This window comes from Mesoplodon bidens (assembly GCF_964165515.1).
Source record: "Mesoplodon bidens genome assembly, contig: HAP1_SCAFFOLD_116, whole genome shotgun sequence".
NCBI classification, from domain to species: Eukaryota; Metazoa; Chordata; class Mammalia; order Artiodactyla; family Ziphiidae; genus Mesoplodon; species Mesoplodon bidens.
The window spans coordinates 638,339-666,296 of NW_027672444.1; the positions used below are offsets into that span (position 1 = coordinate 638,339).

General features: G+C 45.5%; 1 protein-coding gene across 1 annotated transcript in view; it reads right to left on the reverse strand.

The window, feature by feature from the left end:
* Nucleotides 1–27,958, reverse strand: part of LOC308610202 (forkhead-associated domain-containing protein 1-like) — a gene marked incomplete at its 3' end in the record, with an annotated part of 88,030 nt that overhangs the window by 24,431 nt on the left and 35,641 nt on the right. Inside the window, exons 3-6 of the mRNA XM_081259434.1 lie at nt 26,861–27,131; nt 17,581–17,690; nt 14,260–14,496; nt 2,022–2,130 (exon numbers count right to left, since the gene is read on the reverse strand). Coding sequence (XP_081115560.1) covers nt 2,022–2,130; nt 14,260–14,496; nt 17,581–17,690; nt 26,861–27,131 — 727 coding nt within the window. The remainder of the gene's footprint in view (nt 1–2,021; nt 2,131–14,259; nt 14,497–17,580; nt 17,691–26,860; nt 27,132–27,958) is intronic.

Sequence of the window (27,958 nt, forward strand, 5' to 3'; positions counted from 1 at the left end):
ATCCTTCCATTCCTGGTGCCCAGAACAGCACCTAGCCTGGGGGAGGTGCTCAGAAAATATCTGAGGACATCCCAAGTGAGGGAGGAGCATAAGCAGAGACCTGGGGGCAGCAGGGGGTGGGGCTGGGTGTGATTAAGTTGCAGAGTGAGGCAGAAGAAAAGCACAGATTCATACAGAGATGGGGATTCACGTGCGACTCAATGCTATGCCTGGCTTCTACAGCTGTGGGCATGTTTCCTGTTACGCGCCGGCTGCTTTCAGAGTGATGTGCCCCTCCGAGGCTCACTGCCTCCGCCCTGTCACCTGCTTCTCTCCCTCCCCTCGTCTGTGAGCGGTCCCATCCTCTTCAGGTCTCTAGACATGTCAGTTTCTGCTTAAAAAACTCCACTGGATTCCCAACACCCTTGCAATAAAAACCCAGACCCCCCAACCCTGCCCAGCCCCACAATCCCCTGTTCACTCCACGCAGACTCGCTTGCCCTTGGATTGTCCTTGTCCACCTGAAACAGGTCCTCTCTAAAAGAAGGACATAGCCGTGGAGGATACAACATAAACTGGTTAGAATCAGCTAGGTCCAAGGGGGCATAAGATTCGACTTCCTGGGGAACTGGAGCCTCATTACAGGCTTATTGTAATACATGAGCAAAATGACACACGCACCAGCACCAGGACTGTTCCGAGGCTGACCATAAAGGTCAAAAAGTGGGTGGTGGGGCTTCCCTGGTGGCGCGGTGGTTGAGAGTCCGCCTGCCGATGCAGGGGACACGGGTTCGTGCCCCGGTCCGGGAAGATCCCACATGCCACGGAGCAGCTGGGCCCGTGAGCCATGGCCGCTGAGCCTGCGCGTCCAGAGCCTGTGCTCCGCAACGGGAGAGGCCACAACAGCGAGAGGCCCGCGTACAGGAAAAAAAAAAAAAAAAAAAGTGGGTGTTGGCCCAATTCCTGGAAATCCCTGCCCCTTCCCCAAAATATTAGAGTTGTCACAATCCTCCCACTCATTAGCCTATAAAATTACCCACCCCATAAAAACTAACCGCCCCATATTTGGGGGTCTCTAGCCTTTGAGATGGCCCACACTCTGTCTGTGGAGTGTGTTTCTCTCTAAAGAAATCCACTTCTTACTTTGTCTCTCACTGGATTCTTTCTGCGATGAGACATAAAGAACCTGAGCTTTATTAAGTCCCGAGGCCAGATGAGTGATCTCGATTAAAAGATAGTGGGTTCTGACTGGGTTTGAGTCCCAGCCCACGGGTTCAAGTCCCACCTGAGTTCCATGGTTGCACACCCACTAAGCTGGTCCCCCTTGGTCTCCTCCCTTGAAGCGCTGGCCACCACGACACACAGTTTATTTTCTCCACAGCACCACTGCTCTCTGAAGTGGGCTTGTTTATTCATCCGTTTACTTTTATTGTCTGTCACCCCCTCCCAAATCTGTGAGTACAGGAATCTGACTGTCTTGCTTGGCTCTCCCTCCCCAGAGCCTGGAACGGGGCCTGACACCTAGTAGGAGCTCAAGAAACATGTGGAGCAATGAAGGAATCCAGGGAATCAAAGCTCAGCCACAGCTGTGCGTTGGCTGCCCCTCTCCCAACCCAAGCCCTTTATCAGGGAACAACCTCTGATCAAATTAGAAAATGGTTTCCCTTGGGCCCAAGTGCACTCGGCTGAAATGGGTGAGACCATGGGTGCCTTAAAGGAGTGACCCCATTTTGTCCACGCTCTAGTTTGCACTCAGGCTGCTTTGTGGAACCACCCAAGCCACAAGGCGACCTGTGTTCTCCCTGGTGGGGCCAGTGCTCAGGAGACCTTGTAGCCAAGAGATACCATTCTCTCAAATATTTACCAGGCCCTGCCCTCGGAACTGGGTGGCAAGAAACCTAAACTGAGGGAGAACTCTAATGCACCGACACGGGTGATCCCTGAGGCTGCACCCAGGTCACGGGCACAGGTGTGCTGGTTGACTGGTGATGTCTGCAGGGGGAGGGCAGAAGCTCTGGGGCCTGAATGCAGAAGGGCCTCACCTGACGTGATGGCGGCCTCCCTCCTTAAGTTCTCGGCCTCGTGCTTCAGGGAGGTGATTTCCAGGGTCTGGCTCAGCACCTGGTTGTAGCCTTGCTGTAGGGCACTGATCTGTGGAAGGAGGCAACACACAGTCAGAGGGGGCCAGCCAGGCCTGCAGGACACGCCGGTAATTCTCCAACGTTGGGCAAAGAGTCGGGTTGATCTTGGATCGGGGTGTTGGGGAAACCAAGGTTTTCAGTTGTCACTAGTGGAAGGGGCAGGAGGGGCCTGTTCCTTCAGTGACCACCATGTCATCAGTCCTCAAGACACGAACCTTATCTTTGTGGCCACCCAGGGGCTCCGGTGCTGCTGTCTTCCTATGACCTGTGGGTTTTCAGCCATAAATAGACCAGCTGTTGGTTCCAGATCATCCAGCACTGACTGGATGCACAGCCAAGTTCAAGAGCCGGGAGCAGGTTATGAAATGAATTCCCTCTAATGAGAATAGAGGGTAGTTTATACCTCACAGAACACTCCAGAGTTTACAGAGCCCGTTCACACATGCTACACTGATACTCGTCACAGCGTTGCTGAAGGCTGACGTTCCCATTAATGTGCCCATTTTGCAAGGGAGCCAGGTTGAGACTCAGAGAGGCGAGGCCCCCTGCTCGGGATCACGTGGCTGGTCAGACGTGGAGTCTGATTCAAACCCAGTCTTTAGTTGCCTGGTTCCTCCTTCCCAGGTGGCTCTAGGATTGAGCGTGAGAAGTTGGAGGCTGTAAAGCATGGCATGGACTCGGGAGCCGGACTGTGGCCTTCAAGTCCTGTCTCTGCCAGTTAACGGGCTTTGTGAACACAAGGAGGACACCATATTCTGTTTCCTTTTGTTCAGTCTGCACGCGGGGTGATGGTAGTCCCAACCTGATAGGATTGTTACAAGTATTTTAATAAGTTAACATGTGTACAAGTGCTCAGATCATGCCTGGCACACGGCACAGGGGGATGAGCTATGACGGTCCTCTCCTCTGACTACCCACGGGGTGTTTTTTTCTTTTGTTTTGGGTTTATTTTGGGGTTTTTTTGCGGTACGCGGGCCTCTCACTGTTGTGGCCTCTCCCATTGCGGAGCACTGGCTCCAGTCGCGCAGGCTTAGCGACCATGGCTCAGGGGCCCAGCCCCTCCGCAGCATGTGGTATCTTTCCGGACCGGGGCACGAACCCGTGTCCCCTGCATCGGCCGGTGGACTCTCAACCACTGCGCCACCAGGGAAGCCCTCACGGTGTGTTTTAGCTTCAACTTCCCTCGTCCGTCTCTGGAGAATGTAGTTGGTAATCTTTATGTGTGCATTTGTAAGCCTTGCCAGGCTCACTTAAACGCCAGTGTGGTTGTTATTAAGAGGAAATACAGGGGCTTCCCTGGTGACGAGGTGGGTGACAGTCCGCCTGCTGATGCAGGTGACGCGGGTTCGTGACCCAGTCCGGGAAGATCCCACATGCCGCGGTGCGGCTGGGTCTGTGGGCCATGGCCGCCGAGCCTGCGCATCCGGGGCCTGTGCTCCGCAATGGGAGGGGCCACAACAGTGAGAGGCATGTGTACCACAAAAAAAAATAATAAAAAAAAATAAAGGAAATACAGGAATCGTGGGTGGGTGCACCACAGGCCGGCTCTATCTATGGCTGCTGTGAGCACCCTCTAAGTCCATGGCTCAGAGCCCCCTCAAGGGCGGGCCCCCCTCTAGGGGTCTAGGTCTACACGTGGGGTGTGGAAGGCTCTCCATCAAATGCAACGTTGGTAAGGGCCCGAAAGTAGCTGCCAGGCCTCGGCCTCCACAGAGCAGGTACCCGAGAGGCCGGGAAAGAGAGCTGGGCCCAGAACCCCCTCCCTCTCGGTTTGATGTGGCCAGACTGCTTGTTCTGAGTGGCCCGGACATTCCCACCTCAAGGTGCACTGTGGGCCTTTGCCCTGTGATTTTTCAGATGTCAGGCCTCAGTACTCCCACAGGGGCACGTTTATTGGGGCATAAATGTCAAGCAATCCATAGACAGGACAAGAGCTAGCTTGTTTTTTTTTTTTTTTTTTTCGCTGTACGCGGGCTTCTCACTGTTGTGGCCTCTTCCGTTGTGGAGCACACGCTCCGGAAGTGCAGGCTCAGTGGCCATGGCCCACGGGCCCAGCCGCTCCGCAGCATGTGGGATCTTCCCAGACCGGGGCACGAACCTGCGTCCCCTGCATCGGCAGGCGGACTGTCAACCACTGCACCACCAGGGAAGCCCCACTAGCTTGTTTTGATAGATCAAAATGGAAGTGACAAGGAGAAGGATGCAATTTCTTTTCTTTTTTTAAAAATAAATTTTATTTATTTATTTATTTTTGGTGTGTTAGGTCTTTGTTGCGGTGCATAGGCTTATTGTGGCGCCTTCTCTTGTTGCAGAGCCTGGGCTCTAAGCACACGGGCTTCAGTAGTTGTGGCAAGAGCGCTCAGTAGTTGTGGCGCACAGGCTTACATGCTCCACGGTATGTGGGATCTTCCCGGACCAGGGCTCGATCCCGTGTCCCCTGCACTGGCAGGCGGATCCCTAACCACTGTGCCACCAGCCAAGTCCTGGGTGCAATTTCTTTGTTCTCCTAAGGTAAGGTTGCCAGATTTAGGGGAGGAAAAAAGGATGTTCACTTAAAATAGGATTTCAGATAATGAATAATATTTTAGTGCAAGTGTGTCCCATGCAATATTTGGGACACACACTAAAACGAAATTCTAAAATTCAAATTTAACTGGGTGTCCTTACTTTATCTGGCAACCCCACCCGAAGAGAGTTCCTAAACTTCAGTTATTCATATACCACTTTCACCATTTTTCCCATGTCTCTTGGCTAGCCCCACTATAATTTCTTAGCATTTTTCGTAGAAGCAGCTCCCTTTTTAAACTTAAAAACGTGCATTAAATTAAAAATAACTGTTATAAGAATAAATAGAGACTCAGTGTCTTAAATAAAAATAATCCCTCCAAAAGAAGAAATACAGGAATTTCCCTGTTTATCATCAGACCAGGTTGCGGGCATCACTCTAAAAAAAAAAAAAAAAAAAAGATTGGGGGGAGGTGGTGGGCATGCCCAGTTAATGGAGTTCGGGCGTGCTGATATGGCCACCAGATGGCGCTCACAGCCTTTGGTCTTGGTTTGTGTCCTTGGAAATCTTGTCATTATTACTCTGGTAGAGTTAACAGATACGTCAAGGTCTCACAAGTTTTCTGACTCGTTTCATACACCATCATGGTTCAGAGTCTAGGACATTTGGGGCAGTTACACTTACTTTTTCCCTGGGGCACCTGAGACATTATTGGGGGGGGTCTATGCTGGAAGTTGCGGGGACACAGGCCACTCTGACCCCCACTCTCCCCAAGGCTATACTTTTGCATGTTTGTGCTTTGGAAACTTTGAGTAAAAAAATTCTTTCACATCTTACTTTTCTCTGTTGGGGGGAACTACAACTTTTCCATAAAAGGTCCTTGGAACACTGAAAGTGTTTGTAAGCTCTTCTCAGCTTAATGCTTTTATTTGCATGATACCAGAGATAGAACACACAGAGACAAACTTCCAGAAGGGAAAACGTATGTTCCCCTCTAAGACTCCAGTGGTTTTGACAGATTGAAAATATTTCAATCTGAGTGTCAGAGTTTTAGGATTTTGGATTGCTGGAAAACTCCAAAGACTCTTCAAACCTCTTTGATACTTTTACTATCAAAGTAAATATCCATATTGTTTGTAATGGCATAAATTCCAAGATGTTTAATGTCTGTTAAGCTGTGTAATAAAATGGGCACTGAATCATAAGAAAGTTAAGAGTGCTAGGAGGAGTGATTGTTTCAGGATGATAATTTGGCTTCTAATTACCACAGGCGTATAAGAGCACATGGAGGTAAGAATTTTCTAGTGATACTGTAGCAGATCGAAGATCTCTGAGAGCAAATCATTATGCACACACCTTCAGGGACCAGGGAAAACACATAAAGTAATCAGAACCATAAATCAACCTGCCATGTGGCTTACACTTCTGGTGGAATGCTCTGCAGGCAGTAGAATAGTTAAGAAACTAAAATGTCAGTGGATGAAACTCGATTTGAGTTCAAACCGATGGAGCCTCTGGTTCATATATGCCTTGCTATAAAATATTCTTCTTCAGTTATAAGTGAAGCTCCAGGGGTAGGGGAGCCAACAGCACGATGCATCAGTGTAATTATTTCTAGATAATTTCTTTGTAAAAAAACATTTTTCCCCCAGATATCGGCAGCCACTTTAAATAATACTCAAATTGGGACCGGCTGATATTCAAAGATATGTGGAAATTATATAATATTCTATGTCAAATATATTTCAATTATTTAAAAAAAGGTATGTGGGGAATTGCCTGGCAGTCCAGTGGTTAGGACTCTGTGCTTCCACTGCTGGAGGCCTGGGTTTGATCTCTGGTCAGGGAACTAAGATCCTGCAAGCCGCGTGGTACGGCCAAAAAAAAAAAAAGGTATGTGGGAATAATTCAGCCTCATCCATGTACCTGAAAAAGACATGTCACTTTCTCAGGAAAGCTCTGAAATGGGAGAATAACTGAAAGGAATATTTCAGCAAAATTGTGTTCAGTTCAAGAAAAAGATGCTCATTAATCTGTCAGCTACATGTCAAGGTAGCTGTTTGCACTAATAATCCCTACAGGACCTGTTACTTTCCTTGTTTTTTCAAAACCAGGTTTGAAGGAGAGTCATTAGTTCCTTTAAATATTAGAGCATGTATTTGTTGACTTGTTTATTCTGTCTCCCTCACTAGAGCATAACAGGGGGAAGGATCATGTCTGTCTTGTTCTCTGCTGAATTCTCAGAGCCTGGAAGAGGGCATGGCACGGGATAGGCCCCCCAAAATATTTCTTTGGATTAATGGACGGATGGATGGATGGATGAATAAAGAACAAACAAACAGACACGGTCCTAACAGAGTTCTAGAAGGTTACTGGGCCCAACCTTTGCCTTCATGGAGCTTACAGTTTCCTGCTAGAATCTCCTAGGTTCACCATACACAATCTGTGTCCTTTCTAGAGCACCATTTCTAGGATTGAAACTGTGTACCTAGAATCGGTTACAGAGGGAAAGACAGTAAACAGAGAACAAGAGAACAAAGGCCCCCAAGCATTGACTATGGTTTTTTTTTCCTCTCTCCTTTTTTAAAATGTTTATTTATTTATTTATATTTTTCTTATTAGTCACCCATTTTATACACATCAGTGTATACATGTAAATCCCAATCTCTCAATTCATCATACCACCACCCCCACCCCCTGCCGCTTTCCCCCCTTGGTGTCCATACGTTTGTCCTCTACATGTGTGTCTCAATTTCTGCTCTGCAAACTGGTTCATCTTTACCATTTTTCTAGGTTCCACATATATGCGTTAATATATGATATTTGTTCTTCTCTTTCTGACTTACTTCACTCTGTATGGCAGTCTCTAGATGCATCCATGTCTCTACAAATGACCCAATTTTGTTCCTTTTTATGGCTGAGTAATATTCCATTGTATATATGTACCACTTCCTCTTTAACCATTCGTCCGTCAATGGGCATTTAGGTTGCTTCCATGATCTGGCTATTGTAAATAGTACTGCAATGAACATTGGGGTACATGTGGCTTTTTGAATTATGGTTTTCTCTGGGTATATGCCCAGTTGTGGGATTGCTGGGTCCTATGGTAATTCTATTTTTAGTTTTTTAAGGAACCTCCATACTGTTCTCCATAGTGGCTGTATCAATTTACATTCCCACCAACAGTGCAAGAGGGTCCCCTTTTCTCCACACCTTCTCCAGCATTTGTTGTTTGTAGATTTTCTGATGATGCCCATTCTAACTGGTGTGAGGTGATACCTCATTGCAGTTTTGATTTGCATTTCTCTAATAATTAATGATGTTGAGCAGCTTTTCATGTGCTTCTTGGCCAGCGGTATATCTTCTTTGGAGAAACGTCTATTTAGGTATTCTGCACATTTTTGGATTGGGTTGTTTGTTTTTTTAATATTGAGCTGCATGAGCTCTTTATATATTTTGGATATTAATCATCTGTCAGTTGCTTCCTTTGCAAGTATTTTCCCCCAGTCTGAGGGTTGTCTTTTCATCCTGTTTATGGTTTCCTTTGCTGTGCAAAAGCTTTGAAGTTTCATTAAGTCCCATTTGTTTATTTTTGTATTTATTTCCATTACTCTAGGAAGTGGATCAAAAAATATCTTGCTGTGATTTATGTCAAAGAGTGTTCTTCCTATGTTTTCCTCTAAGAATTTTAGAGTGTCTGGTCTTACATTTAGGTCCCTAATCCATTTTGAGTTTATTTTTGTGTATGGCATTAGGGAGTGTTCTAATTTCATTCTTTTACATGTAGCTGTCCAGTTTTCCCATCACCACTTATTGAAGAGACTCTCTTTTCTCCACGGTATATCCTTGCCTCCTTTGTCATAGATTAGTTGACCATAGGTGTGTGGGTTTATCTCTGGGCTTTCTATTCTGTTCCATTGACCTATATTTCTGTTTTTGTGCCAGTACCATATTGTCTTGATTACTGTGGCTTTGTAGTATAGGCTGAAGTTAGGGAGTCTGATTCCTCCAGCTCCGTTTTTTTCCCTCAAGACTGCTTTGGCTATTCGGGGTCTTTTGTGTCTCCACACAAATTTTAAGCTTTTTTGTTCTAGTTCTCTAAAAAATGCCATTGGTAATTTGATAGGGATTGCATTGAATCTGTAGATTGCTTTGGGTAGTAGAGTCATTTTCACAATATTGATGCTTCCAATCCAAGAACATGGTATATCTCTCCATCTGTTGCTATCATCTTTAATTGCTTTCATCAGTGTCTTACAGTTTTCTGCATACAGGTCTTTGTCTCCCTAGGTAGGTTTATTCCTAGGTATTGTATTTTTTGGTTGCAGTGGTACATGAGAGTGTTTCCTTAATTTCTCTTTCAGATTTTTCATCATTAGTGTATAGGAATGCAAGAGATTTCTGTGCATTCATTTTGTGTCCTGCAACTTTACCAAGTTCATTGATTAGCTCTCGTAGATTTCTGGTGGCATCTTTAGGATTCTCTCTGTAGAGTATCCTGTCATCTTCAAACAGTGACAGTTTTACTTCTTCTTTTTCAATTTGGATTCCTTTTATTGCTTTTTCTTCACTGATTGCTGTGGCTAGGACTTCCAAAACTATGTTGAAGAATAGTAGTGAGAGTGGACATCCTTGTCTTGTTCCTGATCTTAGAGGAAATGCTTTCAGTTTTTCACCATTGAGAATGATGTTTTCTGTGGCTTTGTCATATATGGCCTTTACTATGGTGAAGTAGGTTCCCTCTATGCCCACTTTCTGGAGAGTTTTTATCATAAATCAGAGTTGAATTTTGTCAAAAGCTTTTTCTGCATCCATTGAGATGATCATATGGTTTTTCTTTTTCAATTTGTTAATATGGTGTATCACATTGATTGATTTGCATATATTGAAGAATCCTTGCCTCTTTGGGATAAATCCCACTTGATCATGGTGTATGATCCTTTTAATGTGTTGTTGGATTCTGTTTGCTAGTATTTTGTTGAGGATTTTTGCATCTATATTCATCAGTGATATTGGTCTGTAATTTTCTGTTTTTGTAGTATCTTTGTCTGGTTTTGGTATCAGGGTGATGGTGGCCTCAGAGAATGAGTTTGGGAGTGTTCCTTCCTCTGCAATTTTTTGGAAGAGTTTGAGAAAGATGGGTGTTAGCTCGTCTCTAAATGTTTGATAGCATTCACCTGTGAAGCCTTCTGGTCCTGGACTTCTGTTTGTTGGAAGATTTTTAATCACAGTTTCAATTTCATTACTTGTGATTGGTCTGTTCATATTTTCTATTTCTTCCTGGTTCAGACTTGAAAGGTTATAACTTTCTAAGAATTTGTTCATGTCTTCCAGGTTGTCCATTTTATTGGCATAGAGTTGCTTGTAGTTGTCTCTTAGGATGCTTTGTATTTCTGCGGTGTCTGTTGTAACTTCTTTTTCCTTTCTAATTTATCGATTTGAGTCCTCTCCCTCGTTTTCTTGATGAGTCTGGATAATGGTTTATCAATTTTGTTTAACTTCTCAAAGAACCAGCTTTTAGTTTTATTGATCTTTGCTATTGTTTTCTTTGTTTCTATTTCATTTATTTCTGCTCTGATCTTTATGATTTCTTTCCTTCTGCTCACTTTGGGTTTTGTTTGTTCTTCTTTCTCTAGTTCCTTTAGGTGTAACGTTAGATTGTTTATTTGAGATTTTTCTTGTTTCTTGAGGTAGGCTTGTATAGCTATGAACTTCCCTCTTAGAACTATGGGATGCTTTTGCTGCATCCCATAGGTTTTGGATCGTCGTGTTTTCATTGTCATTTGTCTCAAGGTATTTTTTGATTTCCTCTTTGATTTCTTCAGTGATCTCTTGGTTATTTAGTAACGTACTGTTTAGCCTCTATGTGTTTGTGTTTTTTACAGGTTTTTCCCTGTAATTCATTTCTAATCTCATAGCGTTGTGGTCAGAAAAGATGCTTGATATGATTTTAATTTTCTTAAATTTCCTGAGGCTTGATTTGTGACCCAAAACGTGATCTATCCTGGAAAATGTTCCGTGCGCACTTGAGAAGAAAGTGTAATCTGCTGTTTTAGGATGGAATGTCCTACAAATATCAAGTAAATCTATCTGGTCTATTGTGTCATTTAAAGCTTGTGTTTCCTTATTAATTTTCTCTTTGGATGATCTGTCCATTGGTGTAAGTGAGGTGTTCAAGTCCCCCACTATTATTGTGTTACTGTTGATTTCCTCTTTTAGAGCTGTTAGCGATTGCCTTTTGTATTGAGGTGTTCCTATGTTGGGTGCATATATATTTATAATTGTTATATCTTCCTCTTGGATTGATCCCTTGATCATTACGTAGTGTCCTTCCTTGTCTCTTGTAACATTCTTTATTTTAAAGTGTATTTTACCTGATATGAGTATTGCTACTCCAGCTTTCCTTTGATTTCCATTTGCATGGAATATCTTTTTCCATCCCCTCACTTTCAGTCTCTATGTGTCCCTAGGTCTGAAGTGGGTCGCCTGGAGACAGCATATAGATAGGTCTTGTTTTTGTATCCTTTCAGCAACCCTGTGTCTTTTGGTTGGAGCATTTGATCCATCCACGTTTAAGGTAATTATCGATATGTATGTTTCTATGACCATTTTCTTAATTGTTTTGGGTTTGTTTTTGTAGGTCCTTTTCTTCTCTTGTGTTTCCCACTTAGAGAAGTTCCTTTAACATTTGTTGTAGAGCTGGTTTGGTGGTGCTGAATTCTCTTAGCTTTTGCTTGTCTGTCAAGCTTTTGATTTCTCCATCGAATCTCAATGAGATCCTTGCTGGGTAGAGTAATCTGGGTTGTAGGTTCTTCCCTTTCATCACTTTAAGTATATCATGCCACTCCCTTCTGGCTTGTAGAGTTTCTGCTGAGAAATCAGCTGTTAACCTTCTGGGAGTTCCCTTGTATGTTATTTGTCATTTTTCCCTTGCTGCTGTCAATAATTTTTCTTTAATTTTTGCCAAGTTGATTACTATGTGTCTCGGTGTGTTTCTCCTTGGGTTTCTCCTGTATGGGACTCTCTGTGCTTCCTGGACTTGGGTGGCTATTTCCTTTCCGATGTTAGGGAAGTTTTTGACTATAATCTCTTCAATATCTTCTCGGGTCCTTTCTCTCTCTGTTCTCCTTCTGGGACCCGTATAATGTGAACGTTGTTGTGTTTAATGTTGTCCCAGAGGTCTCTTAAGCTGTCTTCATTTCTTTTCATTCTTTTATCTTTATTCTGTTCTGCAGCAGTGAATTCCACCATTCTGTATTCCAGGTCACTTATCCGTTTCTTTTGCCTCAGTTATTCTATTGATTCCTTCTAGTGTGTTTTTTTTTTCAGTTATTGTATTGTTCATCTCTGTTTGTTTGTTCTTGAATTCTTCTAGATCTTTGTTAAACATTTCTTGCATCTTCTCGATCTTTGCCTCCATTCTTTTTCTGAGGTCCAGGATCATCTTCACTATCATTATTCTGAATTCTTTTTCTGGAAGGTTGCCTATCTCCATTTCATTTAGTTGTTTTCTGGGGTTTTACCTTGTTCCTTCATCTGTTACATAGCCCTCTGCCTTTTCATCTTTTCTGTCTTTCTGTGAATATTGTTTTTGTTCCACAAGCTGCAGGATTGTAGTTCTTCTTGTTGCTGCTGTCTGCCCTCTGGTGGATGAGGCTATCTAAGAGGCTTGTGGAAGTTTCCTGATAGGAGGGACTGGTGGTGGGTAGAGCTGGCTGTGGCATTGGTAGGCAGAGCTCAGTAAAACTTTAATCTGCTTGTCTGCTGATGGGTGGGTCTGGGTTCCCTCCCTGTTAGTTGTTTGGCCTGAAGTGACCCAACACTGGAGCCTACCCAGGCTCTTTGGTGGAGCTAAGGGCAGACTCTGGGAGGGCTCATGCCAAGGAATACTTCCCAGAACTTCTGCTGCCAGTGCCCTTGTCCCTTGGTGAGCCACAGCTGTCCCCTGCCTCTGCAGGACACCCACCAACACTAGCAGGTAGATCTGGTTCAGTCTCCTAGGGGGGTCACTGCTCCTTCCCCTGGGTCCCAATGCACACACTACTTTGTGTGTGCCCTCCAAGAGTGGAATCTCTCTTTCCCCCAGTCCTGCCAAAGTCCTGCAATCAAATCCCACTAGCCTTCAAAGTCTGAGTCTCTAGGAATTCCTCCTCCCATTGCTGGACTCTCAGGTTGGGAAGCCCGACGAGGGGCTCAGAACCTTCACTCCAGTGGGTGGACTTCTGTGGTATAAGTGTTCTCCAGTTTGTGAGTCACCCACCCAGCAGTGATGAGATTTGATTTCATTGGGATTGCGCCCCTCCTACTGTCTCAGTGCGCCTTCTCCTTTGTCTTTGCATGTGGGGTATCTTTTTTGGTGAGTTCCAGTGTCTTCCTGTCGAAGATTGTTCAGCAGTTAGTTGTGATTCCAGTGTTCTCGAAAGAGGGAGTGAGAGCATGTCCTTCTACTCCGCCATGTTGAACCAAATCTGACTACGGTTTTAAGCAGAATTATGCACTGAGGCCAAAATTCATCAATGACCAATTGCTTTTTTATCAGCTTTGTTGCGATATAATTTATGTACAAGATCAGTGGCCAATTTTAAAGTAGTTCTTTAAAACTTAAAAAAAATTTTTTTTTCTTTTTTGGATTTAGTTTCAGGAGGAAGGAAGTTGACTGGTAAATCCAGACATTCTGGGTGGAGATTTTTTGGTGAAATTCCCTATAAATGAACCAGCAGCTGCCTTCAGGGTTTGATAAAGGCCTCAGTGTTTGGAACACTGTGGGGTTCCTCCTCCCCACCTCCAGCTCTTTCTGGCTGGGTCCGGGTGGGTGTGAGAAGTGGTCACTGAAGCGACAGGAGTTGGGTGGAAATGCAAAGTGGGTGTGAAAGCATGAGGTGTACAAGGTGGCAGAGCTGAGCCCAAGTCACATCACTGCCTCTCACTTGCTGTGCAAGCTGTAACAAGCTCCTGGGCATCTCTGAGCGTGCCTCAGTCTCCTCATCTGTAGAATGGCATGTGTCAGAAGACTGAGGTTTAACTAGCTAATGAGGGGACTTCCCTCATGGTGCAGTGGTTAAGAATCTGCCTGCCAATACAGGGGACACGAGTTCAAGCCCTGGTCCAGGAAGATCCCACATGCCGTGGAGAAACTATGCCCGTGGGCCACAACTACTGAGCCTGCACTCTAGAGTCCGCGAGCCACAGCTACTGAAGCCCTCATGCTGCAACTACTGAAGCCCATGCTCTGCAGCAAGAGAAGCCACTGCAATGAGAAGCCCACGCACTGCAGTGAAGAGTAGCCCCTGCTCACTGCAACTAGAGAAAGCCCGTGCACAGCAACGAAGACCCAATGCAGCCAATAAATAAATAAATAAAATAAATAAATAAATAAATAAATAAATAAATAAGCTAATGCACCCAAAGCACCTGCACCGGGGCCTGAACATGGTAGGCACTTAATCAAATCTAATATTGTTCTTACAAGGCTAGAAATTTGCCAACCCTCCACTCCCTGGATCTGCACTCTTCTCCATGCTGTGCTGACTGCCCATTTCTAACTACCCGGGTGGCTCCGCCAAGGCTCTACCTGAGAGCTGTCACCCTGTGTTGTGACCCCAAGACCCCGACCCACTTGTCTCTGAGCCCTACCTGCTTTTTCAAGCTCTGGATCTCTCTATGTTGGGCATCGTCCTCTTCATGCAGAACCTGAAACTTGGGCGGGATCACCCTCTGCTTCTGCCTGGAGGCAGCTGTTTCCAACAGCTTCTGCCTCAGGTTGGCCACTTGGTTCTGCAGGCTTGCTATCACCGTGTCTTTGTATTTAGATTCAAGTTCAAAATCGGAGAGACGGCTGACTTCTTTTCCCAGCAGCAGAATTATTTCATCCTGGGTGGAGGCCAGATGGGAAATTTACTAGGTGTGGGTCTGGGTGTAAGGCTGAGCCCATTTAAAGAAAGACAGGAAAAATATGGTATCATTCTTTGGGAAGGTGAGGGCAGGCAGGGAGGGAAAAAGCAGACTTTCAAGGCTATCTCTGTCACTTGGAAAATCTCATAGAGACAAGAATTGGGTTAAAATGATGTACTTGTATATAGACTCCTGTAATGGATGTCTGTACCTCACAGGTACGGAAACTTTCCTTTCCCCGAGAATTAGACTTTCATATTAAGAACAACCATCCCACTTGGGAACTTTTGTTGCTAGAAAGTTTACTTAGAGTGTTTTCATTTATAATATTCAGCCTAGCACACCGGGGACCTAGGAAAGGTACTTAGGAAAACAACATTCTGTTTGACCACATTCTGCCTATAATGAGGGTTATTTGTTTTAACTTAAAACATTCTGAACTATTTGTTTTCCCTTTCCTCTCTTCTAATATTTCCTGCCTCTTTTGGCTATTCATGTATGAATTTTTTCCAGGTAACTCAATCTGGAAAGTAAATGAGACAGGAATACTGATTTATTTGCATGGGCTCATGTAAACTTTTGGCTGGAAAAACAAAATTGCTGGTAGACTGTACCCACAGGTATAATTAACCCTGTCCTCCATCTCTCCAGTGATAAAGCTCTGCAGCCAAAGAATTGGTTAGGTTTTCCAAAAAAGGAAAAAAAATTTCCCCCAAACTTCTCACCAGACGTTATCAATAAAATGTCAGAAAAACTGAAGAAGAAGAAGAAGAAGAAATTCCCCAGAGGCCTTTTCCAAAGCAGTCACGGGAGGAGGTAAACGGGCAATTTCTGGGCCAGCTCATTCCCAGGAGAGCCGTGCAGTCAGCCTCACGACCTGCTAGCTCCGTGACCTGGGGAAGGACAGGGTCTCGCTCATGAGAAAGCCTGTCTGACACAGCCAGCTGCTGCCAGGAGCCTTCCTTTGGGTCCTTGTGAAAGTTGGTGGCAAAACTTCAAGAGAGAGCATCAGACATATTCCCTACTCCTGGGCAGTTTCCCCTGTTTCACCCTGTTATGATCAGCCAGGTGCTTATTCATTTTTCATGCAACAAACATTCAACGGGCAGCAACTAAGTGCCAGGCCCCGTGCCAGTGCTGGAATATAAGAAGTTTGCAGAGAGCAGTGGACAGCTGTGGGTTCTGCTTTCCTGCTGAGGGTCCCCTTGCCCTTCTTGGAGGGAGTGTTCCTCCTTCCATTTGGTCTGGGTAGGACTGTCAGTCATGTGCCCTGCTCCTTCCTGTCCCACCTCCCCATGTGCATGTGGCCCAAGCTGGTCAATCAGAGATTTCACACATCGATTACAGAGGGAGAGGATCTTGCCTTCTTTTGGATCATGTAGGCTTGTTTGCCTGAGTTTGTCTTTTCTAACACACAAAGCCAGCCTTATGAAGAAAGCCAGACACTGAGGGAAACAGAGGGGAGAAGTTGGTAGTGGGGAGGTGTTCTGATGACATTATTCAAGCTCCTGGATCTAGCCATACCTGAAGCTAGTGGCCCTTTAAATTTTCCAATAAGATGAGCTAATCAATGCTCCCCCTCAAGCTAATTTGTTTATTGTCACTTGAAGGAGTCCTGGCAAGTCAGGGTATAAACGACTTATCAAGAGAAAGAATTATTTCTATTATAAATAGAAAAAATGATAAATGGCTTATAAAAATTTTCTATAAATAGAAAAAATTATAGTGGTTGCACTATATTTCCAAGTTAAAATTGAGGCAGGTTGAAAAATGTCTACAAATACTTTGCAGTTTTGCCATCCAGTCTATTTCCTCACCCTCTAGTCTGGGCTGGCCCCGTGACTAGCTTTAACTAACGGAATGGAGTGGAAGTGATGCTGCATGATCTCCAGGCAAGTTCTTACAGGCTGTGCAGCTTCTGCTCTGACCCCCTGGGAACCCTGAGACCACTGTGCTGTGATGAAAAACCACATGCACAAAGGGGCGCACCAGTCCAGGCGTCCTGGCTGAGGCCCTAGATGTGGGAAGGAGGCCAATGGAGACCGACCACCAGCCTGGCCAAGCCAGCGGCTGACTGAGGCCGCATGAGTGAGGCCAGGGGACACGAGCAAAGGAACCTTCCAGGTCAACCCATAGATTCTGGGGAATAATGAATTGCTGTTTGAAGCCGCTAAGTTTTGGGATGGCTTGTTACACAGCGATAAATACAGAATCTGAGTGTGGCTTCTCGCCTTTCTGCAACATTTTGCAGAGTCTGGTCCCAGGATGCCTGGGTTGGAACCCCCTGCCTCCTGAAGGTTTGGATTTCCGTGTCTGACAAGAACCCCAGGTAGGTCTGCTCCTCACAAACTCTGAGAATTGCTGCAGGAGCAGGCCCTGGCCCTGAAGGAAAGCGAGATATTATAGACTGCTTCTTTTAGAGTAACTTTCAAGTCGTGTCTAAGTGGGGAGAAATTGACCTGGGCCCTTCCCAGGATGGCTTGAATCCACCTGTTCTGCTCGCATCCCTGTTTTAAACCTCTCTGGTTCTTTAACGAGTCTCTCGGCCCAGGCCTCCCTGACTTCAGGGCTCAATTCCTCCTGCTAGGAACGTGTTTTTGCATCACTGTTCCATCACTGAAGGTTGACCAAGTGATTACTGTGTGGGAGTTAGAAGTACCCGCTGAGAAGCTAACCAGACCTCGCTTTGAATCCTAACACTGCTCCTTGCATTGGACAGCCTTGAACACATTACTGAACCTCTCTGAGCTTCAGTTTCCTCATCTGCAAAGTGAGGGTGATAAAATCTTTTTTGAAGATGGTGAAGATTAACGAGCTAATAAATGTCAAGTGCACAGGACATGGCCCAGCACACAGTAGGTGCTCAGTACCTTGTAGTTGTAGATGTTATTTGGGATAAAATGAGCAGTGGCCAAACCTGGCTGAATGTCTTGGGAGGAAGAGGTGGTTTCTTGGAAGTAGGAAAAAGGGACAGTCCTTGAGACACAGAGAACAAGAGGCAGTGGCAATCTCTCCATGGTCCCTCTTGCTGCTGTAGCTCTGTGCTTCCCCAAGACCCCTCACCTTATCGTGCTGGGACAGGTCCTGGTCCACAAAAATTTCTCTGTAGGGCCCTGTCCCAGGACTTTCCTCGGCCACTGATTGTTCCGACAGTTCCGCGGCGTTGGTCCACACTAACACACAAGGTCAACAGAGAAGGCAGAGGAGACAGTGAGTTTCCCCAAAGTCTTAAAAAATATTTTCAGATTAACTTTCACATTCATGAGAGTTATGCACTGAAAGCATTACAGGAGGACTGGAAAGGGTAAGAGCTGCCTCATTTCTCTTCCCCAGCATTAACTGAACTGATGCACTGTGGTGTGTCTCTTTCCAGACTTTTTTCTATGCTGCATAAGAGCTGAGGACCTTGGGCAAGTCATTTGCTCTCTCTAAGCCTTCGTTTCCACATACATAATTCAGGATCCCTGATAGTCTCTGTTATAAAGGGCTATCTGGAGATTAAATAGAATAATGATATAGAGCAGGGCTTGGCAAACTATGGCCCTGCGGCCAAATCTGGCCTTCTGCCTATGTTTGTAAATAAAGTTTTATTGCAACACAGCTACAGTGATTCATTTACATATTATTTATGGCTGCTTCCCAGCTACAAAGGCAGAGCTGAGTAGTTGCAGCAGAGACCATGTGACCCACAAGTACTACAGTATTTACTCTCTGGCTCTTTACAGGAGAAGTTTGCTGACCCCTCAAGTAGAGCATTTAGCCCTAAACATTAGCTCTGTTTGTTTTATTGCAGCCATATCTTTTCAAGAAACAAAAATGCATTTACATGATAGAGATTCTTATCCAGCTTACTTTTCAGCTAACAATATCAAAAACATCTTCCCATGTCAGTATTTGAGGCTGTACTTGGTTCTTTTCCAGGGTAGCATTGGGGTCCATTGTACAAGTGTGCCAAACGTGTTTAACTAGGATCCACTTGATGGCCATTTAAGCTTTCCTATATTTTTTCTTATTTACCCCAGTATTACAAGGCCTTTTTATATGACTTTCAGGGATTATGGCATTGTGTTTGGGGACCCCACTCTGTATCACATCAGACATCTCGCAATTCACTCACATCAACACTGAATACATTTCTTTTTATTGGTGTAGAAACGTTTGTAAAGATTTCTATAATTCTACGTGTGAGATCACTTGGGCCCAAGCAGCGTATTTTAAATTTCCAAGTGACTATGGTTTCTGGACAGTCACTGCACATTCTTATCTTCTTGTGAAGTGAGAAACTGAACAAATTGTTTTCAGTGGTGATGGAACTTTAATGAGTCTTAACATTAATGATGGATGAAGCAGGCACTGTCACGTTTGTGGACATTCATCATCTATTCATTTTGCTTCTGTATTTTTTATTTATGCATTTTAGAGTCAAAGATTCCTGCCCCCCAGCCAGGTCTCAAACCTCTTTGTGGACCCCAGAACCTCTAGTGGACATAGCTGATGGCCTGTGGTGCCCAGAGAATGCACAGCCTTGCGTGTTGAATGAGCAGCCCTGGCCACAGTGTTCCCTGGGGCGCGAGGAACACAAGGGCCTGGAACTTCAGCAGCTGCCCATTTTCTCTCCCTCCACCTCCCCAACTAGGTCCATGATTAGAAAACTTTTATTTGAAGCTCACTGCCCCCATCTGACTCTCTTGGATCCTGAGCAGCAAAGTCCTAACTGACTACAGCAGCAGTGCCTGATAGAGAAATAATGGGAGCTACAGAATGCAATTTTCAATTTTCTAGTAGTCACGTGAAAAAGGTAAAAAGAAGAGAGGAATTTTTTAATGATCAATTTTATTTAACCCAATACATTAAAAAGCATCATTTCAACATGTAATCGACAAAAAATATGGAGATATTTTATATTCTTTTTCTTCGAGGCATGAAGCCTTTGAAATCTGGGGTTTATTTTACACTGATTGCGCATCTCAATTTGGAAACTGAGTTTTCAGGAGGAAGATTTCATCTGTTTTCATATTCCTCAAGAAATCGGCTCTCACTGGAGGAAGGTACTGCCTGGCCTGTGTCCCCAGGGAGGGCCTCGGGGTCTGACCCTAACTGGGCCCCTGTCCAGTCTCAGCTTAGAGTTCTGGCGTCTGATGCCATCTCTAGGGGTGACTCCGGCTGCCTCTGCGACCCTGTCGTGGCTGTCTTGAGGGACGCTTCCCTGCAAGATGATGGCCGGAGGGGGGACTTCATCAAACTTACAGAAGAGGCTGATCGATGGGGTCCCTTTACTGGGGAAGGTGTGTTTACTCAAAGTCTTTGTGGGGCTAGAATTTGCTCTGAGACTTGCTTTCCTTACACCCAGGCAGGGAGGTGCGGGAGCAGTTACCCCTCACCTGCCCCAAACTTCTTTACCGGCTACTGTTATTTATCAAAAAGAACCTAAGGGCCATGTATGACCAAACCGGCTTAACTCTAGATGCTGGATCCTTCGGACGTCCCAGTGGGGAGAAGCCCCAGGGAGAGTCGGGAGGTCTGGGGCGGTGGGACGGTGGATATGGGGACGCAGGCACTTTAAGAATTTTCGGGCATGAGCTGTTGGCCAAAAGGCAGGGGAGTTACTTTAATATTTTAACAACCCCCAGCTGTCCTGGTGCGCTCCAATAATCACCAGTCTGCAGCAGGGGCAGTATGTGTGCACCTTAACTGTGTCTTTCAGACATTGTAAGTTGTAAATAAAAGTTAAATAACAATCATGGTTAGGTAATAACTTAATTTTTAAATTTTAATATTTAAAATTTAAATATTAAAATTTAAAATATACAAATTATTAAGATTGTAAAATTTAAAATTTAAATATTAAAATATTAAATATTTTAATATTTACTGAATGTTCGCTATGCACCAGGCACCGTGCTCAGCACTTACAGGCAGGATACGATTTCGTCTTCATAACAACCCAGTGAGATAGGCATTATTATTCCCATCTCCATTTTATACGTGAGAGATATGAGGCACAGAGACGTCAAGTCACCTGCTCAAGGACACACAGCTGGTAAGTGGTAGAGTCAAGGGATGAACCTAAGTTTGTTGGATTCAGAGCCTATGCTTTTAACCACTATGTAGTCAATGTATTGAAGTGGGAAGATGTTTATGACATATTATTGAATTTTAAAAATCAGGTAGGGAATTCCTTGGCAGTCCAGTGATTAGGATTCTGTGCTTCCACTGCAGGGGGCACAGGTTCCATCCCTGGCTGGGGAACAAAGATCCTGCAAGCTGAGCGGCACGGCCAAAAAAAGAAAAAAAAAGGTTACCTATGTTAGGTTCATATGATCCCATTATTGGGAAAAAATATATATATATATGAATCAAGATGCTATTTTAATAAGTCACTCCACATATTTTCTTTTCTCAGTAATTCTTCCCCACCTCCCATGAGCTCTTGCCATTAAGATTTGGCCTTGGAGCTGACGTTTTATTGCCTTGTGGTAAAGGAAGGATGAGTATTAACTAGAACAGGGTGATTTTTCCCCCAGGCAAAATGATGTTTTGATTTTTGACAATGTCTGGAGACATTTTTGAGTACCACAGTTAGGGCGGTTGGTGGTGGTGGTGTTGCTACTGGTATCTCTGGTGGGTAGGAGTCAGGGATGCTGCTAAACATTCGACAGTGGACAGGACAGATCCTTCAACAAGGAGTTATGCGACCCACCTGTCACTGTGCCAAGATTGAGAAACCCTGACCTGATCTGCAGTAAATAAATCCTTGGCTTTGGGTTTTCAAATAGAATTTTTCAAGTCTAAAGCAAGGTGACAGTCTAACAGTAAGCCAATTTAATTGGAAGAGCCCAGCTTTGCTAAGAGAGGAAAGAGCTTTCTCGGAACCCTTAAAAAGAGGTGTTTTCTGTCAAGAGACAGCATGGAGGACTGGAGCACAGAGTTTTCTCTAAAGCGTGGAGTAGAGAGGCCCAGACACAAAGGAACTCCCCATGACACGGGAAGATGAAAGTCCTTTTCTGAGGATGGCGAGAGTGTCAGGGGAACGAGGGCAAACGTTTGGAAACATGAGACCTGGCTGAGAGGCTGAGGAGATAGAGCCCAGGTAGATGTGAGGGACTCTAAGCCATACGACTCATCCTTCATTTCTCCAGGGGGAATCCAAGTCCTTCAGAGAAGCCCCAAGTTCAGCATGGCACTGGAGAAACCGGTGATTACAGTGGAAAAATTTAAATGGCAGAGTGAAAAAAAGAAAAGAAACAGCCCATGTGCCATGTGTCCAAAGGACACATTAAAAAAAAACCCCAAAAACCCTGTATATATGTTCATAAGACAGAACATGATGCATACAACAAAATGAATGAATCTCAGAAATACTATGCTGAGTGAAAAAAGCCTTCCACAAAGGAACATGTACTACATGGTTCTGTGTACTTGAGATTCTAGAACAGGAATATCTAATCCATGGCGGGAAAAGAATTCAGAAGAGTGGGTGCCTCTGGGGCCTGGGGCTGGGAATTGACTGGGGAGGGACATGAGGGAACTTTCTGGGGTGATGGTAATGTTCTATATCTTGATGGGAATTTGGGTTACATAGTTGTGCACGATTGGCACAACTCAGTGAGCACATTCAAGGTCTAACACCTTTCAGGATGTGGTAGCCAGTCTCCAAGATGGCCCCACTGATTCTTGTCTCCTGGTATTCAGACCCTTGCATCATCCTCTCCAATACTGGATGGACTTTATATTAGTTAGCTGGGGCTGCCATAACAAAACACCACAGGAGGTCTTAACAAAAGAAATTCATTTTCTCACAGTTCTGGAGGCTGGAAGTCCAAGATCAAGGTGTGGGCAGGGTTAGGCCTCTCTCCTTGGCTTGCAGACGGCCACCTTCCTACTGTGTCCTCACATGCCCTTTTCTCTGTGCACGTGCATCCCTGGCGTCTCCCTCTCTCTTCTTACAAGGACACCAGCCCTTGGATTAGGGCCCACCCAATCATCTCATTTTAACTTACTCATCTATTTCAATACACTATCTCCAAATAGGGTCACATTCTGCGATATTGGGATTGAGGCCTCAGCATATGCATTTTGGGGGAATGCAATTCAGTCCGTAACAAAGCTTCTCTATGTAACCAAGGATATTGCAGAAATGACACAGTTTGATTCCTGAGGTTAGATCCTAAAAGACATTGCAGCTTCTGCCTCACTCGCTAGGACCACCTGTCTGGAGGAGCTGGCAGCTTGAGGATGCTCAAGCAACGTATGGAGAGGTGCACTTAGTGAAGAACTAAGGCCTCTTACCAAAAGCCATGGGAGTGAACCATCCTAGAGGTGGGTCCTCCAGCCCCAGACAAGCCTCCAGAGGACCACAGCCCAGCCACCACCATGACTGCCACCTCATGGACAAGCCTGAGCAAGAATCCCCCAGCGAAGCCATTCCCAACTTCCTGACTCAGAGAAACTAGGAGATAACAAATGTTTACTGTTGTTTTAGGCCATTACATCCTGCAGTAATTTGTTATGCAACAATAAGTAGCAAATACAGGTTTGGGCACCAGGAGTGGTGCAAAATTTAACAAAAACCCTACAATGTGGAGTGGTTTGGGATGGAACAGTGGCCAGAAGCTGGAGGACTTTGGCCAAGAGTCCTTGAGAAAGCGTGAATAGTCTTAGTAGAAGCCCGATGGCCTTTGAGGAGGCAGTGAGGGAAGGGTTCCAGGAAAGTGAGGAAAATGTTACTGGGGTTAAGGGATCCTTGTCAGGTGGTGGCAGAAGGTTTCCTAACACGTTGCCTGTGGTCATGAGGAAGGTAGAAAATGTTTGTGATGAGGCTGAGTGGTCAAGCTAAAGAGAGTCCCAGACAGAGTCTTGGAAGGTGCTGCCTGGTTACTTCTTGCTACTTATAGTGAAATGTGAGGGGGAGAGACAGTTAAAGGAAGGGCTGTTAAATCAGGGCAATGTTCTGGGCTTGAAAATTCCCTGCCTCTCCAGGTGGCAAATGAAATGTAAGAAACAGGTTCTGGGCAAAGATCAAATCAAGGGCACTCTCAAGAAAACACAGTCCAGAGAAGAAGCTGAGGGTGTGGTTGTAAAATCCTTTGTTAAGAATACAGATCCAGGGCAGTGTCCAAGAGAACCCTTCGGTCAAAGAACTGGGCTTCTAAGAAGCTTCTGTCCTTTGTCAGTCTTTGCAGAAGCCCATGGTGGAAGGGCTTGTGACAAAAAAGTCTGTGGGTGTGGTTTTTGCCTGATAGGATGAACCCCAATAAGAAGCACTGCCAACTCAGACTGACAGAGACCCACAAAAGTCAAAGAAGCGTCTGGACCCCCAAGCTTCTACAGGCAGGAAGCAGGCTATAAAACTATGCAGCCACATCCATGGGACACCTTTCATAGGAAAGGGAGGACGACTCAGAAGGCGGAACTCACGGACCAGGGGCAGAGCCAAGAGCCCTGGAAAGTCATTTCTGGGCAAGAGTTGGACTGAAGCCCAGTCAAGGAACTGCCGATATTTTCCCAGCTGGACTTCAGAACTGCTTTGGGCCAGGGACTCCTGTGTGTTTCCTGTTTTTCTTCTTTTGGAACAAGAGGAGTGTATGTAGCAGTGATGCTATGTCTGTCCCACCAATATGTGCTGGGTGTGTGAGGGACAGACCCTTTGTTCAGAGGTCTTCAGATTTCTGGAAGTAGTACTTGATGAGCTGAACGTAACGTACTACACCCATGAGCCCCATCTGTACCTGGACTTGATTTAGACGAGATTCTGGAATTTGAGCCGATGCTGTTACTGGGGTGAGATTTTGGGGCGCCTCGGGAGAGAGGAGGAGGAGTGTGAATCATTGAGGACCCGAGGGCAGGCTGTGGTAGCTGGCCTCCAAGATGACTGCTGATAATCCCCGCCTCCTGGTCTTCAGGCCCCTGTGTAGTCTTCTCCCACACTGGAGGGTGACGCCCTGGGTAACCATCAGGATATTGCAACAATGACAGAGCATGACTTCTGAGGCTTACTCACAAGAGATGTTGCCATTTCCATCTTGTCCTCCAGGATCACTTGCTCAGGAGGAGCAGCTGCCGTGTCCTGAGAACGCTCGAGCCACTCTCTGGGGAGGCCCATGTGGTGAGGAACCGGGGCCTCCTGCTGACACCCATGTGAGCAGCCGTGTTCGAAGTGGATCCTCTGGCCCAGGTCAAGCCTTCAGATGACTGCAGCCTTACGAGGGACCCTGAGCCACAGCCGTCCTGCTAAGCTGCTGCCAAATTCCTGACCCCACAGAAACCGTATAGATGATAACACATGTTTGATTTGGCTTTAGGCTACTATGTTTGGGGAGAATTCGTTATGCATTCATGATAACTAATACACATTCTGTGTTCATTTTACATGAAGGAGACAAAAAATGTTGAGTTCTAGTTAATGGTATATGTGCTAAAACATTTAGGGGGAGGACTACAGATGTGTGCTATTTATTTTGAAATGCATCCAAAAAATAAGATGGATTAATGCAGGACAAGAAGGATGGGTAGACAGAAATGTAATAAAGAGTACAGCAAAGTGTTAGCGGTAGAATTAGGAGGAGAGCTGTCTCTGTAAAATTCTTTTTGCTTTGCTGTATGTTTGAAAGTTTTCACATTAAAATGCTGGGGGGGGGCTTCCCTGGTGGCGCAGTGTTTGAGAGTCTGCCTGCCAATGCAGGGGACACAGGTTCGAACCCTGGTCTGGGAAGATCCCACATGCCACGGAGCAGCTGGACCCGTGAGCCACAACTACTGAGCCTGCGCGGCTGGAACTTGTGCTCCGCAACAAGAGAGGCCGCGATGGTTACAGGCCCGCGCACCGTGATGAAGAGTGGCCCCTGCTCGCCGCAGCTGTAGAAAGCCCTCGCACAGAAGTGACGACCCAACACAGTCATAAATAAAGAAATAAATAAAATTAAATTTAAAAAAATGCTGGGGGCATATGGCTGAGTAATTTCTTAATTTGGGTGGTTGGTACATGAGCGTTCCTTAGATGATGATGATGATGATGTAAACTGCAGAGATACCTTTCATTTGCTCCTTAGTCTGTTTATTTCAGAATAATAACTATTATTTGAATGGCTGAGGGAAGTGACTAGGTGAGTGGTCCTGAGTGAGACCAGGGAAGGGTGTGGAGGCATCGAGAGACCTGGGGACTCAGAGGGGTCTGGGGCTGGGACACAGAAAACAGAGAATGGGACCTCCACACCAGTGGCCACAGAAGAAACCTGGGAATCATGCCAGGGACTAAGTCGACCCAGCTACTCTGCCAGTAAGCCTGGCAAGGCCAAGAGGATGGTGACAGACAGGAAGTCTCCTCCCCAAGTGCCATGAGGCCTCCTGGGGGGGAGGGGGGGAGAAGGAAACCCTGATGGCTGTGTGTCCCCAAAGTGACCAGGCTGTGAGTGACAGTCACTGAGATAACCAGCCTTAAATTTGACCGAAAAGCGTTATTTTAGATTAGATTGAATACATAACCTCCGGAGAAATAATTTTCTCCATAAGCCTCAGTCTCCTCTTACCTGTAAAATGGTAATAAAATATTTAAAAACCTCCTAAGGCAAGAGGGATTTCAGTTACCAATATGTCTGTACATCTGAGTTGAAGTATATAAATTTAGATTCTGATACAAATTCATATATATTCATATATATGTACAAACACACACACACACACACACACACACACACTCACTCACCACAGAGGTACTGACGTGTGCAGATGGGCAGAGCACAGTCTTGGAGGAGTTTGTACCAAAAAGTCAACAGGGAGAATTCTGGTGATAAGGGTGACAGCTTATCTTTTACTGTTTTCTAACTTTCTGCTTATCCCAATTTTTTCACATTTGATTATGTTCTACTTCAGAACCAGAGAACATAAGCAAAAGCCAGAGAAAGACAAATATCATACCATATTGCTTATATGTGGAATCTAAAAAAAGGTACAAATGAACTTATCTACAAAACAGAGATAGAGTTACAGACGTAGAAAATAAACTTATGGTTACCGGGAATAAGAGGGGGGAGGGATAAATTGGAAGAGAGGGATTGACATACACAATACTATACATAAAGGAGATAACTAAGAAGGACCTACTGGATAGCACAGGGAACTCTCCTCAATACTCTGTAATGGTCTATATGGGAAAAGAAGCTAAAAAAGAGTGGATACATGTACATGTTGAACAGATTCAGTGTGCTGCATACCTGAAACTAACACAACACTGTAAATCAACTGCACCTCAATAAAAATTTTTAAAAAAAGGGGAAAGCAGAAACTGAGACCCATCCTCCTAGCAAAAGCCCCTCCCCTAAGCCGCCAAGGAAGCGCCCATGAGTACCTTGCCTGATGATGGGAACGCTGTGGGCGGCTCTGTCCACCTTGAAGGAGAACATCTTCTCGCTGGCACTCACGGGCTGCCTGTGGGAGGCTGGTGGGACCATGGGGGGCTCGGGGGACCCCTGCGACCAGCTCCTCTGCACTGGCGCTGTCCAGATGCCCGGGTAGAAGGGGGTCTCTGTTGGTGAGGGCGACTGGTTCAGTTCCTGGGTGGCCCAAGGTGGCTGTGGCCTTGGCCAAGGTGCTGGGCCCCTCACCCATGGGAAGGAGACCTGCAGGGGCAGACAAGAGGGTCAGGGGAGGTTACGAGCAGCTGGGGTGGTCTTCACCTTTCTGTCCCGGCGACATAATTGCTGCCCTAGATTTCGGCGTATAAGTCACTTCTCCCAAGAATCCCTCCCACACTCTCCCCAAATTTGGGATGGCGGTCCCCACCATGGGTCACCTTGCACACTATCGCACCACCATTTATTGGGTGCAGCCTTCGTGCCAGGCACCCACTCAAGAGATTCACATGCATTACCTCATTTAATACCCCTGATGCTCTGTGATGAGCCCGAGGCTGAGCAAGACCTAGTGACTTTCCCAGGACCACAGATTTGGCAGTGAGCGTCTGAGCTGGTACAACGCCACCTCTGAGCTCTGAGAGGCTGACAGCTTTTTGTCTACCTTGCTCAGCACCGTATCCTCAGCTCCTAGAATAAACCCTTGGCACATACACAGTAGGTCCTTAAATATTGGTTGAAAGAATGAATGAACACATCTCCGAGATTCAAGCCCAGCTCTCCAGGACACACACATCCACACTGTGTGTCTCCCTGGCACTCCCATTCCACCTGTTCCCCGAAGCCGAGAGCTCTGGGGTGGCAGGCACCCCAACTGGCTCGAAACCCAGCTGGCTCATTAGCCTGTGATCCTCAACATCTGCCACATCTGATTCTTGGCAGACGCTCCATAAATATCTATCGAGGGAACCTTTTTTCATCTAACCCGGCGGAAGATGTCTGTATCTACTTTCATTAGAGAGCACATCAAAATCCATCTACACCGGGAGAAGCAAATGCTGAGAGGTGCTGACACCTGGCTTTTTCTTGGTTAA